General features: G+C 52.9%; 2 protein-coding genes and 2 non-coding genes across 6 annotated transcripts in view; 1 reads left to right on the top strand and 3 right to left on the bottom strand.

The window, feature by feature from the left end:
• Nucleotides 1–9,447: 9,447 nt before the first annotated feature.
• RPL12 (ribosomal protein L12) lies at nucleotides 9,448–12,355 on the bottom strand. The gene is made up of 7 exons (XM_075112433.1): nucleotides 12,164–12,355; nucleotides 12,005–12,078; nucleotides 11,350–11,448; nucleotides 10,576–10,657; nucleotides 10,014–10,100; nucleotides 9,627–9,739; nucleotides 9,448–9,537 (listed from the first exon to the last, which is right to left on the bottom strand). Exons 1-7 carry the CDS (start codon nucleotides 12,198–12,200, stop codon nucleotides 9,532–9,534), a joined length of 498 nt encoding a protein of 165 aa, XP_074968534.1. The 5' UTR covers nucleotides 12,201–12,355; the 3' UTR covers nucleotides 9,448–9,531.
• LOC142065906 (small nucleolar RNA SNORA65) lies at nucleotides 10,252–10,380 on the bottom strand. Its single transcript, XR_012663553.1, has one exon. It is a non-coding gene; the product is annotated as a small nucleolar RNA SNORA65 (small nucleolar RNA).
• LOC142065907 (small nucleolar RNA SNORA65) lies at nucleotides 10,811–10,938 on the bottom strand. The gene has a single exon (XR_012663554.1). It is a non-coding gene; the product is annotated as a small nucleolar RNA SNORA65 (small nucleolar RNA).
• A 12-nt stretch (nucleotides 12,356–12,367) lies between the features above and the next one.
• The window catches only part of LRSAM1 (leucine rich repeat and sterile alpha motif containing 1), a 28,255-nt gene continuing 24,303 nt past the window's right edge, over nucleotides 12,368–16,319 (top strand). The window contains exon 1 of one of the 3 annotated variants that reach the window (XM_075112416.1): nucleotides 12,368–12,491. The gene's annotated coding sequence lies outside the window, so the exon portion shown is untranslated. Of the gene's footprint in view, nucleotides 12,492–15,587; nucleotides 15,766–16,319 lie in introns of those variants that run through there. The other 2 variants (XM_075112415.1, XM_075112414.1) reach the window with 2 other exon arrangements.

Here is a 16,319-nt window from a genome sequence, read left to right as displayed (position 1 = left end):
GCGTCTAAACCAGACAAACGTTAAATCTAAAGATGAACCATGGAAAACATGTCTGAATCTTTCACCCCTGCAATGGAGCAGCACCGCAGAAAGGGGGTGTGCCTTAAGGCTGTGATGATGGGCCAGGGAAGCAAGACTCGTGAAGCTATTTGGAGCAGTCATCGTGAGCGCATTGACACACCAGACCCAGGGAGCACCTGATTCTGCAAGTGCTGCATCCGCAGGTTGGGCACAAACCTGACCTCTTTTTGTCACGACAGCAAACCGGATGGGCAAACCTTTGCAACAGAATAGGCAAAAATAATTGTGTTTAATGAAAAAGCCAATCAAGATGTTGAATTTGAAACAAAACACCTACATGGTAAAAAGAATGTTTTGCTTTTTAAGGACTTTGTAAGGGAAAAAAATAAAATCTCTAAATTGTTGCTTGGAAAGGAACATGCAGTGAGTTAATGACTGTGCATGTTGACTGTGCATCGGGGGACCGATTCATTTTTGATGATTGTGGGTTTTGATGATTGTAGCCATATATCTGAAAGAGAAAAAAGCCAACAAGAGCCCGTGGTACCGCTGTTGCCAAAAGCCGTTTGGTGTTCAGCACGTAGGGCCTTTGCTCCGGGTGGAAGGAGTTCTGTTTGCCCACAGCGCTGCTCTTTCACATGGTTTGAAGACACCCTGAGCAGAAATCGGGGTTTTCTTTTTCATTGGGTGGGGAGAAGAGATTGTCTGGGCCACGGAAAAAATCAGAGTGACACTGGTGACACTGATGTGCTTCGAGGTTTGCCTGGGGGCGATTAATGAGACCCCAGGTGCGGGCCACGGTGCCCAAACCCGCTGTGCCCTGGTTGGGGAAGGCAACCGGCCCCAGCTGTGGGGGGAGACTCGGAGACAGCACAGCTCACAAACCGCCACCAGGAGCGCTCCCTGCGGTGAAGGGGTCCCCGTGGGAGCAGTTTACTGTCAGCCCTTCCAGCACTGGTGGGTATTTCGGGCTGTGCAGGGGCATGCAAGGGCGTTGCAGCAATTTGGCTTCATGATTTCAGCACAGAGAAATACGTGCATCTTCCCCCCGAAAACCCCACACGATCTGCGGCATTAGCTTCCTTTTAGAAGGCTGCTGTCGGTACTGCTTGCATTTAGCCCCCACAGGGACACCAGCCGGCCTGACTCCTAGGAAGGGTGACAGATTGCTGGGTGCTGCTCTGCTCAGATGTCCACAGCGGAGGTGGGCCATGGGTGTGTGCTGCCCAAGCCCCATTTCCAGCCAGGGCTTCTGCTTGCAGCTCCTCCAGGAAGCAGGGTCATCCCTGCTTTGTGGGAGGAAAAGCTCCCTTTCCTATTTGGGCCTTTTTTCCTCATTTTGACACCCTCTGTGCTTCCCATGTTGCCCCCTCAGTGCAGTTCCCTGCCCTGGGGGATGTTGCAGAAGGGCACAGCCTCGCTGAGACCGCAGGAGATGCAGCAGGAGGTGATGGATCCTCCCCTCCCTTGCGAAGAGCAGGGTAACCCCCCAGCACTGTGGTGTTCTGCTAGAGGGGGGCCACGGGGTCAAATTCCTGCTCATGGGGACAGACACCTGGCAGCTGGCTGAGCACCATGGCATCGGGCTGGGTGCCAGCGAGAGCCAGTGTGCAGCCCCAGTGGCACAGCCACACTCCACCTACTGCCACCACGTCGGCTGATCCACCCTGGGCCAGAAACAGCAGAGCCATGAGCAGCCTTGTTACTGAATCCCCCACAGCACCCTTCTCCATAAACTGGGGAGGTATGGATTTGATGGGTGGACTGTTCGGTGGACAAGGAATTGGTTGGATGGTCTCATCCAGAGGGTGGTGGTCAATGGCTCAATGTCCAGATGAAGACCGCTGACAAGTGGTGTCCCTCAGGCATCCGTACTGGGATCAGTGCTGTTTAACATTTTCATCAATGACACAGACAGTGGGATCGAGGGCACCCTCAGCAAGTTTGCAGGTGACACCAAGCTGAGCGGTGCAGCTGACACACCAGAAGGATGGGATGTCATCCAGAGAGACCTGGGCAAGCTGGAGTGGTGGGCCTGTGAGAACCTCATGAGATTCAACAAGGCCAAGTGCAAGCTCCTGCACCTGGGTCGGGGCAACCCCCAATACCAACACAGGCTGGGGGATGAAGGGATTGGGAGCAGCCCTGCAGAGAAGGCCTTGGGGTGATGGTGGATGAAAAGCTGGACATGAGCCAACAATGTGCACTCGCAGCCCAGAAAGCCAACTGTCCCCTGGGCTGCATCCCCAGCAGTGTGGGCAGCAGGGCGAGGGAGGGGATCCTGCCCCTCTGCTCTGCTCTGGTGAGACCCCCCTGCAGCGCCACGTCCAGCTCTGGAGCCCCCAGCACAAGGGCATGGAGCTGTTGGAGCGGGTCCAGAGGAGGCCACAGAAATGACCCGAGGGCTGGAGCCCCTCTGCTACGAGGCCGGGCTGGGAGAGCTGGGGTTGTTCGGCCTGAGGAAGAGAAGGCTGCGGGGAGACCTTATTGCGGCCTTTCAGTGCTTAAGGAAGGATGGGGGCAACCTCTTTAGTGAGGCCTATTGTGACAGGACAAGGGGTGATGGATTTAAACTGAAAGAGGGTAGATTTAGACTGGATATAAGGAAAAAATTTTTTACAATGATGGCAGTAAAACACTGGCACGGGTTACCCAGAGAGGTAGTGGAGGCCCCATCCCTAGAGATGTTCAAGGTCAGGTTGGACGGGGCTCTGAGCAACCTGATCTAGTTGAAGCTGTCCCTGCTCACTGCAGGGGGGTCCGACTAGATGGCCTCTAACGAAATTCAGATTTTCTATCCTAATGTTTCGTAACCCAGGCGGACATGAATCCCAAAGATTTGGCTTTTCAGGGCCTTTTTTGTCTCAAGGAAATAAGAAAGCTAATTCTCCTTAAAGCGCACAAATCCCTTATGCCACCAGAGCAAAGGTCTCCTGGGAAGGGCTCAGCGCTTCTCAGTGTCCCTTTCCCTCTTTTCTCCTGGAGGCGCAGGTCACCAGAACGGGAAGAAATCCTGGCTTTGGAGCACAAATACAGTTATGAAGAAGATGGATTTTAAATGCAACGTTAATGTAGGTTGTTACTATCTTTAACAAGCCCTTTGCCTCCTTTCCAAGAAGCCTGGCTTGGGAAAAATGAATTATTGGCAGAATGGTACCCTCCTTCCAAGCACTACGTTGCTTTGACCAGAGCACGTGCCATAAGGTAGCATGGGAAAGGTTAGATATTCTGCCCCCAGAGAATTTCCCTTAAGCAAAAGAAATCCTTTTTCCAATTATTTCCAGCCAAGTGGGGGAAAATCCACTCTGTGTGTGTGTGTGTGTGTGTGTCTGTGTCTGTGTGTGTGTGTCTGCATGTCTGCGTGTGTGTGTGTGTGTGTGTGTGTACACTGTTAGGCAAGACAGCCCCAGGCACCCGCAAGGCTCACATATCCTGAGCCTCTCAGGGTTCACGCTGAAGTGGGGGGTCAACACCAGGGTCGAATTGCTACATAACTTCAGCTGGAAGGGACCCAACGACCCACCCAACAGGTAGCCAGGACAGCGTGCCCAGGACACCATCAGGCTGAGCTTCGTGTACCTCTAAGGATGAAGACCCCACCACCCCACTGCATCCCCATTGCAGCCTGTGACCACTTGTCACAGAAGATTTTGTTCCTCCTTTGCTTTATCAGAATTTGTTGCAACTCATGTGCTTTGAGAGGTGGGGAAGGTGCCAGGTTAGGAGCATGAGAAACCACACCTGAGCTGGTCCAGAGAGCATCCAAGCACTGTTCCTAGCTTGAAACATGGTCAACTCCAAGCCAAGGAACTAAAGATGACAAGTGTCTGGGATTTCAGCCTTGTTTCTGCTTCATTCCCTAGTTGCCTCAGAAAAAGGCCCAACAAACAGCAGGAGGAAAAACACAAGAGCAAAACCACAAACTCTCCTGCTTTCTGCTTCTATCAGCCAAAGAGGCTGCCCAAAATTCTGCACTGCCTGCGTGCAGAGCTTGGGGCGGGCGGGGAGCCGAGGCAGGCCAGCAAGGGCCTGGGCTGTGGGCAAAGCTGCCCAAGATACAGCCGATGCTGCAAAGGAACAGACAGACCCATAACAGTTTGTGGGCAAAACCTTGCAGGTTCTGCAGGGAGCAGCAATTCCCGGGGACACCTGGGTCAGGCTTTGGTCACTTTTGCTTAAGAATGAGGGTCCAGTTCCTCCCTCCACACTGTCAGTCACAGGTTAGGATGTACTGTACAATTGGCGTCTGCCATGGCTGTTTCATCTGATAAAAGCTTTTTTTTTTTTGTCATGCTTCTCCCTATTTTGCTACTGCCAGTCTTCAATCTCCATGGCCCCCAAGCCACTGGAGCAACGTACCAGCATTTCACCAGGGAACACAGGACAAAATCGTAAATGCACCAGTCAGCCCAGCTCCTCCACTCACTCATCCCCCCTCCAGCATCACTTACCCTCTGCTAAACTGCCAGCCTGGCCTTTCTCAAAAGATCCTGCAACTCCCTTGGTGCTGTTGTGCGCCTCCCTCCCGCCCATGAGCTCAATGCAAAAGTACAGAGGCGCTGCTTCATTAAACATTTCAGACAGCAGGACCACGGTGGAAAATGAATGTGATTTGCAGTTTCTTTTGGCTGGCCTGGCCTTTCAAATCATGCAAGGACAGGCTAGGACACTTCTCCTCTCCCAGGGTCCACCTTCATAAAGTTTTACCTGCCTCACTAGCAGGTACTTTAAGAGATGCAGAATAGATATGAAACTGAAATCTTGTCAAAGCAGCAGTTTGTTGTCAAATCACATGCACAGGTGATTTCCGAAGATCCCGCTGCTAACACAGCACACAGTTTCTGCTTCACCAGCAGTACAAGCTACATTCCTAGGGCATGAGTCTACTGTGTGCTGAGAGGCAGCACTGAAGGCTCAGCCCAAGCCATGCTCCTGGCTTAAGCCAGAGCAAACACAAAGGTTTAGTTTCACCAAACCAGCCCACAACTGCTCTGCATCCAAGCTTCAACTACAGCTCCTGAGGAATTGCAGTACCTTGTATACAGGAAAACACCACATTACTTGCATATACTTAGAAATAAACATTACTACAGGTGCTCGTCGTCTTCTGTTCAGTTTGGGATCGAATTTCACAGAATCCCAGAATTCTAGGTTGGAAGGGACCTCAGGGACCATCTAGCCCAACCTTTCTGGGAAGAGCACAGTCTAGACAGGATGGCCCAGCACCCTGTCCAGCTGAGTCTTAAAAGTGTCCAACGTGGCCGAACCAACCCCCTCCCTGGGGAGGTTATTCCAGTGGTGACTGTCCTCACTGTGAAAAATTTTCCTCTCGTGTCCAATCGGAATCTCCCCAAGAGCAACTTGTGTCCATCCCCCTTGTCCTCTCCATGGGACTCCGTGGAAAAAGGGAGTCTCCATCTCCTTTGTAGCTGCCCCTTAAGTACTGGTACATGGGGATGAGATCCCCTCTGAGCCTCCTTTTCTCAAGGCTGAACAAACCCAGCTCTCCCAGCCTATCCCCATATGGCAGCTTCCCAGTCCTCTGATCATCTTGGTGGCCCTTCTCTGGGCCCCTTCCAGCCTGGCCACATCCTTTTTGTACAGCGGGGACCAGAACTGCACACAGCGCTCCAGGTGTGGCCTGACCAGCGCTGAGTAGAGCGGGATGATGGCTTCTTTATCTCTGCTGGCGATGCCCTGTTTGATGCAACCCAGCACCCTGTTGGCCTTCTTGGCCGCAGCAGCCACTGCTCGCTCATGTTGAGCTTCCTGCCCACCAGGAACCCCAGGTCCCTTTCCACAGAGATGCTCTCCAGCCAGGTGGATCCCAGTTTGTGCTGCACTCCTGGATTATGTTTTCCCAGGTGCATGACCTTACACTTGTCCTTGTTGAACTCCATAAGGTTCTTGCTGGCCCACTCCTCCCACCTATCCAGATCTCCCTGCAGAGCAGCTCTCCCTTCTGGAGTGTCTGCTTCCCCACTCAACTTGGTGTCATCAGCAAACTTCATCAGGCTGCACTCGATCCTGTTATCCAGACCACTTATGAAGATGTTGAATAACATTGGGCCCAATATCAGTCCCTGGGGGACCCCACTTGTGACAGGTTGCCAGTTTGAGACAGAGGTATTTACCACCACCCTTTAGGTGCGGCCTGTCAGCCAGTTCCCCACCCACTGCACAGACCACTTGTCTAGGCTGTAATACATCAATTTATCCAGGAGGAGGCTGCGGGGAACCATATCAAAAGCCTCAGAGAAGTAAGTCCAGGTCAACAGTGTCCACTGCCCGCCCCATGTCAACCAGGCAAGTCACTTTGTCATGGAAGGCCACCAGGTTTGTCAAGAACAATCTGCCCTTAGTGAAGCCATGTTGGCTTTTCCCAGTCACGTGCTTCGTTTGACTTGTGATGGCCCCAGGAGGTTTTGTTCTATAACAGGGATTGAAGTAAGGCTGATGGGCCTATAGTTACCCAGATCCTCCCTCGAGCCCTTCTTGTAGATGGGGGTAACATTTGCCTTCCTCCAGTCCTCTGGGACATCCCCCGTTTTCCACGACTTCTCGAAGATTATGGAAGTGGCCTTGCGATGATGGCAGCCAGCTCTCTCAACACCCTCAGGTGGATGGTGTCAGGGCCTATCAATTTGTAGGGGTCAAGCTCCTGTAGTAATTCACATACTAACTCTTCCTTCACTGATGGTGGGTCTATGTTTGGATCAGCAGGGAATTTCATTCCCAGAGCCTGGGACACCGACAGAGGTGAAGAACGCATTGAGAACCTCTGCCTTTTCAGCATTGTTGGTGACTGACTCACCTTTTCTGTTTAAATGTGGGCCTGTATTTTCCTTCATTTCTGCTTGTAACTGACATACCTGACAAAACCTTTCTTGTGATTTTTGATGTCTACAGCCAGTTTCAATTTAAGCTGGGCTTTTGCTTTTCTAACTGCATCTCTGCACACTCTGGCAATGCCCTTCTAGCTCTCAACGGATAATCCTCCACTTCTCCATCTCTGGTGTGCTTCTTTTTTTGGTTTTGAGTAGACCCAGGAGCTCATGGTTGAGCCAAGGGGGCCTCTTGCTCAGCTTACTTCCCTTTCCTTTATAGGGGATAAACTGGTTTTGTGCTTCCAAGAGAGTTCTTGAACAACTCCCAGCACTCACTAGCTCCTTTATCTTCCATGGAAGCATTCACAGAATCCCCCCCAACTAAGCTCTGAGCAAGGTGAAGCTTGCTTTTCTAAAACCTAGAACCCTTGTCTTAGTACTGACCTTCAGCATGCTCAGCAGGTTCCTGACCTCCACAGTATTTGAAGACCTGAGTTTTCCCTCTTTAGAGAGGCTCCAGCTGATTCAGCACCTGGTACATCTGACACAGCAGCAGACAATTCCCCACTGCAGCCAGATTCACCCTCCTGCTGCACTGGCTGCTTCCTACAGAGGACTCTGGCAGACCTGGGAAATAACCCAGACGCCATTCAATGCGTTTTAGCAGCCCAGCTAGCTCAGGTACCATACTGTCTCCTACGCACGCCTAGAAGCAGTAGCAGAACTATTTTTTTACCTCCCCCCAGCTCTTGCAGTGCACACTGCTTTGGAGTCCTGCTCGCTATAGTAGGGCTCCAGCCAGGGAGCTTTCTCTGGGGCTGTAGGTACTATATAACTTTGAGAGTCATGTGTAAAACTGAAGACACACTGGCAAGCAAAAAGTTGATCGTGTACTGTCACCACTTTGCAGAGGAAAACGTATCTTGCAGAACATTTTTCTAAGAGCAAGGCTCATACAGGTCAGCATCTTGGGAAGAATTTGATCCCTTTTCCTGTTGGAAAAATGGACCTAAATTAACATTCACGACTTTTTTCCCAGGGTGCTGTTAGGGCTGAAGTAAACTGCAATCATAATGCTGCCATTAGTCAGCTAAAGCATTCTCATTACCAGGATGATTTCACTCAATTTCTAATGGTTTTCCACAACCTTAAAGATCATGCCCTGCACTCTGTCACCCCAAGGGAAAAGCTAGCCTTTGCCAGAAACAGAACGAGGTTTTCCCAGGATCTCTGGAGAACTTTGGTTCCGTCCACACCCCCCAGCTGTACGACAGCTAGACAGAGCTTCCAGGAGTGAGAACCAAGTGTCAAACAGTGACTGTGAAGTAAAACAATTTCGAGCATCAAGCCTGAAACTCAGGAACCACTCCAGAGGTTAAACAGGTAAATGCGCTAGAGCTGAGCTTAGGTTTGCTGCATCCTTGTTGGATGAGATCCCCAAGATAGTGTTTGCAAGGCCCTCCTTAAGAGTTTTGCTAGAAAAAGCTCATTCTGAATAAGCGAGACTAAACCTTTTGCTCTTTCCTCACGGTGCTTTTCAATAGCTGCACTTCCACCCCTACACCGATCCAGACCACAGCGGGCACAGACACCTCTTACTGACAGTTTTCAATCTCAAGAGAGCATCTTCCTGAAGGAAAAGCAGTTTGCTATTTGCAGGGCAAACTCCTTTTGCGTGCGAGCAGCAGCTTTTCATCAGCAGGTTAAGCTGGCTCTGCCGCAGGGTGCAGTTACTAGCAGAAACAGCTGGAATGCTCACTGCTAAACACAAGTTTTGCGGCTCAGCAGGTTTTAGGATCTGTTTCTTGACAAGCGGTAGCACTTCATATACAGAACCACCATGCAATGGGAAAGATCAACACTTACAACTGCTTCTTCTTCTTTCAGAGACTATAACAGGACCTGGAACATACGATGTAGAGGGGCTATAGAGCCTGCTTACCCCACTGCCCCAGTATCACCATTCAAGGAATTAGGAGACCCAAGAGACATGAGACCAGGCCCTGTACAACTCTCTGTAACAGGAGAGGACCACAGGATTTCACCCATAATCAAGGGACTTGTGTGGTCCCTGGGAGCACTGACTGAACAGCCACACTGTGGATTTCATTTCCAACAGAGAGTAGCTGGAGCCCTCCCATCCCACTGGCACATGCAGCTACTCTGGCATGCAGTCACAAGGCAGGCAAGCCTGCAGAGTTAATTTTCAAGCCTCAATATGTGTTTGTGTCCTGGCTGTAGTGGTTCAGGGGAAGGTGGACCTGTTACTACAGCACTTGCCCAATGAAGGGCAATACCTGCTGCTCTGAGCTGCACATTTATCACTGGCAAGAACAGAGCTCACAGAAAGCTCTACACCAGCCAAAAACTAGCTCTTTACAGTGCGTCTGGGAATGCTGGCTTGAGGAAACCACTTCTCTAAGCTCAGCATTGCTGCAAGCAAATGATTTCAGGGCAGCAAATGGGTAACGAGCATGTTCTAGCTTTGAAGGTTGTGTAAGAACCATCACCTTGGCTAATGCAGAGGGCAGGCAGTCCGCAGCCCAAACTCACTACTCATGCAGCATGGGCCAAGGACCAATGAAGGCAGCAGCACTGGTTGCAGACAGCTGGGTCTTTTATTAAGTATTTAAGGTGCTACAAAAAACTTGAGGACCCTTCATACAGCAACTTTTCTGCAGACTTAGCTCTGTTGAAAGAAGCAAATATGGCTCATTAGGACAGTGCCTTGGAGTAAATGGCCTAATACAGCAACTTTGGTCATATATGGATACTTACAGCTGGGCATTCAATTGCACCATTATTGATGTCATCGATGATATCATGTGGGTGCCTGCCATCGATGCTGCAGCCCACAGACTGGGCAGTTCCAAGAATCTCCTTGATCGTCCCTACAGGGGGAGGAGACAATTTGTCAATACTACAGGAAAAAAAAAAAACTTTGGAGAACACATCCTGCACTACCTTCACCAGAAGGCGTGATGCTGGCGCCCAGAGCCAGCACGCGGTTGCTCTGTGGTGCTTGGTGCCCAAGCAGCCAAGCTGCACGAGGAGCTCCACCACCACATCACAGCTACAGTGTCCTCCCAGGAGCCAGCCCAGAACCTGGCTCAGGCACCCAGAGCAAGCAGGAGGACTCAGGGCAACACCAGCGCCAGTACTTACCTGAGAGCTCTCGAGCCAGGGACCTGTGCCGCATCTGCCGCGCAATGTTCACTATCTCATCGAAGCTGACACTGCCGCTGTGCTTTACTGTGCAGCAAGAGCAAGAGCACCAGTAAGTTCATGTGAACACAGGGGGCCCTTTCAGTCCCCCCTGCTTCCTTGGAGAAGCACCATTCCTAGCACTTAGGCCACGTGCAATCCAGAGAGTTTACAACTCCAGCGGGGCTGCCAGCAGCACGCCTGTTCCCAGACTTCGGCACAAAGTTACACACAAGAAGAATAACTCTGTTTCCTAAGTCGGCGTTTTCTGTCAGCTCACCTCTGGACCGTACCAGCCAGTGCAGTACAAGACTGGTACAGTGGCGGGTGGCTGTTCTGCCCCATCTTCCAAGAAATGCAACCCCGCTGGCATGAAAACCGCTGTCTGTACTCCGACATTTAAGTAATTCCCACTGCCCATGGCACTTGTTTGCCAGTTTATCCTGACTAATCTCAGTGGCAGGTACCTATTCCCCTCTTAGCACCAAACCGCATTCAAAACTAAAACCAGATGAAAACTTACTGTTTTTCTGCTTCTTTCTGTCACGAGGAGGCTCCTTCAGAGCTTTGATAATCAGAGCAGAAGCAGAAGGAACAACCTCAATCTAAAAGAAAAGAAATTAATTTCCCCCCCCTCCAAGCAGAATTCAGTAGCCAGTGAAAGCGCCCAATGAAGCAGCCGGTGCCTGGAAAGCTACTGCCAGAGCACTGCCGTGCCAGTGAGCTCACTAGCAATAAAGCTTTTTTATGATTCAGAAACATGTTCCCAGCTGTTCGGCACAGGCCTCCCCACGCCAGAAGAGGACTGCTTCCTGGGCTGGGGCTCCCTCTCAGCGCACCACTGGAATATACCAGCCACAGAATTCAGGACAGGTATAGTGGCGGGTGGCTGCAGGACTAGTTGAGAGTTTTTTTTGTTATTGCTTGAAATAATTTTTTTTTCCTGGTCAGATGCTCTGCAGAAGGAACAAGTTATGTGCAACAGGATAAAAGATCAACTTCCGTGCATGGGCAGATCACTCCCACCGCTCCCAGGCCGGGAGCCTGGCAAGGCCCAGGCTTCACAGACACTGCTGTGGGATTCGAGCTGGAGGTGCTCGGATGGTTCACGCGGGTGTTTTAAGGTCTCTCCCAGAAGACCCCCACACATTTTGCTGTGTGGAACTCATTTTATCCACCTCGGAAGGATGAAGGGCTGAGTCGACCCTGCCGGGATTTAAGCTTGTGGTTTGAGCAAGCAGCGCCCGTCCGCGCCCGACGCTTGCACCACGAAGCCATCCCTGTTGGCATGGAGTACCTGGGCTTGCCTGTTCTGGATGGTGAGCTTCACTGTGATCCGCAGCCCCTTCCAGTCACCTGTGGCCTTGGCGATGTCATCCCCGACCTTCTTGGGGGACTGCAGCGACAGCGCACGTTACCGCCAGCCCCGCTGCCGGTGTTGCCCTGCGCCCCATCCCTGGCCCCGGCGGCCACCGCTGCCGGCCTCCCGCCGCCCCCCTCCGCTCCCCCCCGGCCTCCCGCCGCCCCGCTGCCGGTGCTGCCCTGCGCCCCATCCCTCGCCCCGGCGGCCGCCGCTGCCGGCCTCCCGCCGCCCCCCTCCGCTCCCCCCGGGCCCGCCAGGCCTCCCGCCGCCCCCCCTCCGGCCGCCCTGCGCCCCATCCCTGGCCCCAGCGGCCGCCGCTGCCGGCCTCCCGCCGCCCCCCTCCGCTCCCCCCCGGCCTCCCGCCGCCTCCCCGCCCCGGGCCCGCCAAGCCTCCCGCCGCCCCCCCTCCGGCCGCCCCGTTGCCGGTGCTGCCCTGCGCCCCATCCCTGGCCCCGGCGGCCGCCGCTGCCGGCCTCCCGCCGCCCCCCTCCGCTCCCCCCCGGCCTCCCGCCGCCTCCCCGCCCCGGCCCCGCCAGGCCTCCCGCCGCCCCCCCTCCAGCCGCCCCGCTGCCGGTACCGCGGTACGTACCAGGCCCAGGGGTCCGATCTTGGGAGCCAGAGCGGAGGTGGCGCCGACCTCCCCGCCGGTACAGCGCAGGTACACTGCGGGCAGAGCAACGCGTGTCAGCCTCACGCCGCCCAGCCCCACCCCGCCCCGCCCGCCCAGCGCCCCCGGCCCGGCACGTACCGACTTTGATCTCGTTGGGGTCGAACTTGGGCGGCATGGCGGCAGCACCGGGCGCGGATGGCAGCGGATGGTCGACACCGGGGGAACCGGCTCTAGCGGGAGCGGCGGAAAAGAGAGGCTAGTGGTGCGCCCGCACCGGATATAGCGGCCGAGATCTCGCGAGGGACCGGGGGCGCGCGCGGGCCCCGCCTCCGCCGGGGCGGGCGGCCTTCCGGCCGCCTGGGGGCGCGCGACCCGCTGCGCAGAGCTCGAGGTTCCCGGCGGCGGGGAGGTCACGTGACCCCGCGGGGGCGGGCGGGGCCGTGTCGCATCATGGCGGCGGGGAGCGGTGAGCGGTGCCGGGGGGAGCGGGGCCGGGTTTGGCGGCGATCGGCGGCGAGCCCCGCCCCTCCTCTCCTCTCCCGGGGGTGCGGGCCCCGTGCGGGTGTTGGACCCCCGCGGGCTCCTCAAGGGAGGCGCGGGGTGCCGTGTCGGCCCGGCCCTTCCCGGCCCCCGCGGGGGCGGCCGGTGCCCGGAGCGGTGGGGGCGGCTGCTGCAGGAGCGGGCGCTGCCCGGGCCCGTCGTCGCTGCTCCCCTCACATACCGGGGCGGGCTGGCAGCGCTCGGGCCGCCAGCACAGAGCGGCTCCGTGCGGGCGGATGAGAGCGTGAGGAGGAGGATGGAGAAGGCTTGCATTTGGAAGCTGTGTGAGACCTGGAAGGGGCACATGCAGGGCGTCCCATAGCGGCAATAAGGGAGCGAAAGGACTGGGAGGCAGAGCTGGAGCTGGGGAAGAAAAGGGATTTGTTTCAGGCGCTGCCGGGGGAGGACCTTGACAGGGCCGGCACGGCCGGGTTGTTTCAGGAGGGAGAGCCCTCAGGACGCCTCTCCAGCGCAGAGAGCAAACCTGGTGTGGGAGAGAGAGTTACAAAGCTGCAGCTCGCCTTCTCTCCCCTTCCTGCTCCAGTGCGTGTCAGGCTGCAGGGCTTGCTGCCACCGCTGCCAGTCGCTTGGTAACCTTCCCCTCAGTGAGCAGGACCTGCTGCCCAGGTGTCTGGTGGCAGCTCTGTCCTTTGTGACTAGGCGGCCCCTCTGCGGGAGCCCTGCTCAGGGCCAGGCGCTGACTCACTGCTGCATTGCTGTGCTCCTGAGCGTTTTTTCCCAAAGACAATAAAATCTTGCTTCCTTCCAGACCCACATCTTGTCTGTTACAGCGCTAGTATTTATGGCATCCAAAATGTTTCAAAAATTGGGGTTTGCATCGGGTCTTTTTATATAGCCGTGTTGCTGCTCTGCTTTGGTTACATTTGTTTGCAAAATTAGGACTTTGTTTTTATTTCACTCTTGGCATCCAAACAGCTGCAGGCTAAAACACGCAGTGGGCGTTCCCCTGCCGTTTCTCGCCCTGTGTGTACGTTGCTGCTGGTTCAGCAGGCAGAGTGTCTGCCTGCATGGACTGCTGGCAGCCGCAGGGACACGGGATTTGCAATTCATGGATGCTCACTTACTGATGCCGGGTGCTGCTCCAGGCACTTACACGTAGTTCTTTCAGTAACTTAATAAATAATAATTACATCATATAAAATATGGTCACATGGCAAAGGCCCTTCTCGTTACTGACTGCTGAGTGCTAGCCTCACTTAAAATTGATGGTGGTCAGCGGAGCACACAAAGCCAATGTCATGGAGAGAGGCACAGCTTTGCTGTTGCAGATTTGACGTGTCTTCTCGCTAAGGCACATTTTGACGTTCAAAGGCTGTTCAGTGCATTTAACAAGTCTCTGATCTTTCATCTTTTGACCCCTGATATGATTCTGTCCCTGTTTGACTGTCTGTCCTTCAGCCTGCATGTCTTTATGTATTTTCTTAGGTGAAATTTTACTGATTTTCCATTATCCACATGGATATCCACAGGTATCTAGCTGTAATAGTGAAAGGCAGGACATGACATGGGGATGTAGAAGTCCTCAACAAAAAGCTGAACATGTTCAGCAAAGTTACAGATATCTTGCTGCAGGCACCCTTCTCTTTCTGGTTTCTCATCGTTAATTAAAATTTCCTTCCTGTGTTTCTGTCTGTGATGGCTGACCCTTGCTTATGGCTCTTGATTGCTTTCCCGCATTTCCGTACTGCAGCTACTGACAATAAACTTCCCTTGCTTTGTCTTCTGAATTTTAGCTCTTACCTCCCCTTCTGGGGAGAGGCGAGTCTGAGGGGCATTTCAGTTGTGTGAACTTGTTAAAAAGATGGCACATGGGATGGCAGGGAAAGAGCCGTGAAACTGTTAGGGCTTGATTCTAACAGCATGAATTTGTTTGTAGCCACCGTCTGCTGTGTCTCTGGTCTTGTTCCAGCAGAGCGGTATGACAGCAGTACAGCAAGACAGGACATCTTTGCCTCCTTGTTTCTGGAGTCAAAGGAAGGGTGGTTGCTTGGATGCATTTAGTCTGAAGTTATCTTTTGCTTTTGCACTAAGGATTTATCTACATAAACCTCTGTTTAGATTTTGGCAGAGATTTCCATGCACAAGGAATGTCTCTGGCTGTATTCTGTGGCTTCGTGCTTTTCAGTATAGTTTGAGACCAATTTGTAGACACTGAACCAGCAGAGAAACGTCTTTTTTTATGTACAACACATGAGCTTGACTGAGCATTAGATTAGCTGCATTGTATAGCTGTGCCATTTACTGGTGAACACACTGGCGAGCTGGTGAAGTATTGACACTTTTGTATTGTTTTTCAAATTGCTTATTAAAACAATGTTTAAAAAAGTCATTGCAAAGTGAACCTTTAATGCAAGCCTTACAGCGTGTATCTCAGTTTGCATTTCAGGCAGCTGTAGCTCCTGCCTGGGCCCACCCTTTTTGCTGTGTGGTGCTGATTGTGGCTCTTCAGGTTCGTCGTGTACCCCGAGGCTTCTTGCCCAGCCAGTTCAAGTGTTGCTCTTCTGCTCTTCTCTCACCTTATCCCAGTCTTATCTCTAAGCCAGATTCCCTGCGTCAGCTCCCTTTACAAGTCCCCGTCCACCAGCAGCCCCTGCTGGGACTTTTCCTGCACTGCCAGTTTTTGTCCCCTGCTCTCATGTAGCCTCAGATGAATACCTTTTCCTCCTTGATTTTATTGCTAAGCTGGTCTTTGTCCCTCTTTTCCCAGCATCCCAACTGGTACCCATCTAACTACCAGCTGGTTCCCCTGTTTCTTGTCCAGCCTTTGCTTTCTGCCCTTCCCACAAAATCTGGCAACACACTCCCTTTTTCTCCCCTGCTGCTTTAGTCCTCTTCCAGAACTGGCTCTGGATTCTGAACTTCACCCATGTCCCATTCTGATTTCAGAAAGCATCTTACTGCGATCCACTCATTCTGGTTCAAGTTCTCTTCCCTTTACACTTGAATCAGCCGGTGTCTTTGCATACAGTCCAGTCAAATTAACAGAAAAAACATTCTCCAGCTCTCAGTCCTGTAGAGACCCTGAACAACCACTTTGGGGAAGATCTGGCTGCCCTGTGAGCCCAGGATGGAGTATGGCAATCTGACCTGGAGACACATGGCCTGGGAGAAACTTCTAAGTGCCTGGGAGGGCAAATAGCACACCCGGCATGCGGTGGGGGCAGCAGCAATCAGCTCTGGTTTGTAGTCAGTATTTTTTTGAAGTTAGGTTCTTTTAGCTTTGCAGGCAGTTATTAGACAATTGGAAATTGATTTAGCTTTATTTTATTAAAAATATGACTCTATGCTCTTAGGTGTTTAAGCAGAATCTTTTCATCTCAGTGTGACTAAAATAGGGAAAGTATTCCTGTGCTACTCTGCTTCCGCTGGGAAAGCAAATGAATCAAGTGTTTTGTTAACTTGAGACAACCCCTAGAGCTGAGAAGCAAAGTGTAGCTTGGGCATCTTGATTCCGATGTCTGGGGTCTCTGCGACGCCCCAGGAAGCTGGGCCAGGCTGTGTGACGTGCCAGAGGAGGCTCTGCTGTCCTCAGGAGTCATTGAGTCCTTTGAAAACAGCTATCTGTATTTTGAACTGCTTTGGGGTCTTGTTTATTCTCACCTGCCATGGAAGGGGAAGGCAGCTGTGGTGCTCTCAGGATTAGGAGTGTTTCACATTTCTAGCCTAGCTTTATTCTAGACCATTTTACTGTTGCTTATTATTGTACCAGAATTGACTTTGAGTTTAAATAGTT

This window comes from Phalacrocorax aristotelis, chromosome 17, assembly GCF_949628215.1.
Source record: "Phalacrocorax aristotelis chromosome 17, bGulAri2.1, whole genome shotgun sequence".
NCBI classification, from domain to species: domain Eukaryota; kingdom Metazoa; phylum Chordata; class Aves; order Suliformes; family Phalacrocoracidae; genus Phalacrocorax; species Phalacrocorax aristotelis.
The sequence above is the reverse complement of the archived record's forward strand: the minus strand, read 5'-3'. Positions and strand labels throughout refer to the sequence as shown.

Bases quoted from the DNA above. Each gene is read 5' to 3' on its own strand.
- RPL12 (XM_075112433.1), bottom strand. From the start codon at position 12,200: ATGCCGCCCAAGTTCGACCCCAACGAGATCAAAGTCG. The intron at 10,658-11,349 runs GTACTCCATGCC...CTTTTCTTTTAG, and splicing joins TCCAGAACAGGCAAGCCCAG to ATTGAGGTTGTTCCTTCTGC. The intron at 10,101-10,575 runs GTAAGTTTTCAT...CTTGCTGCACAG, and splicing joins CAGAAAGAAGCAGAAAAACA to TAAAGCACAGCGGCAGTGTC.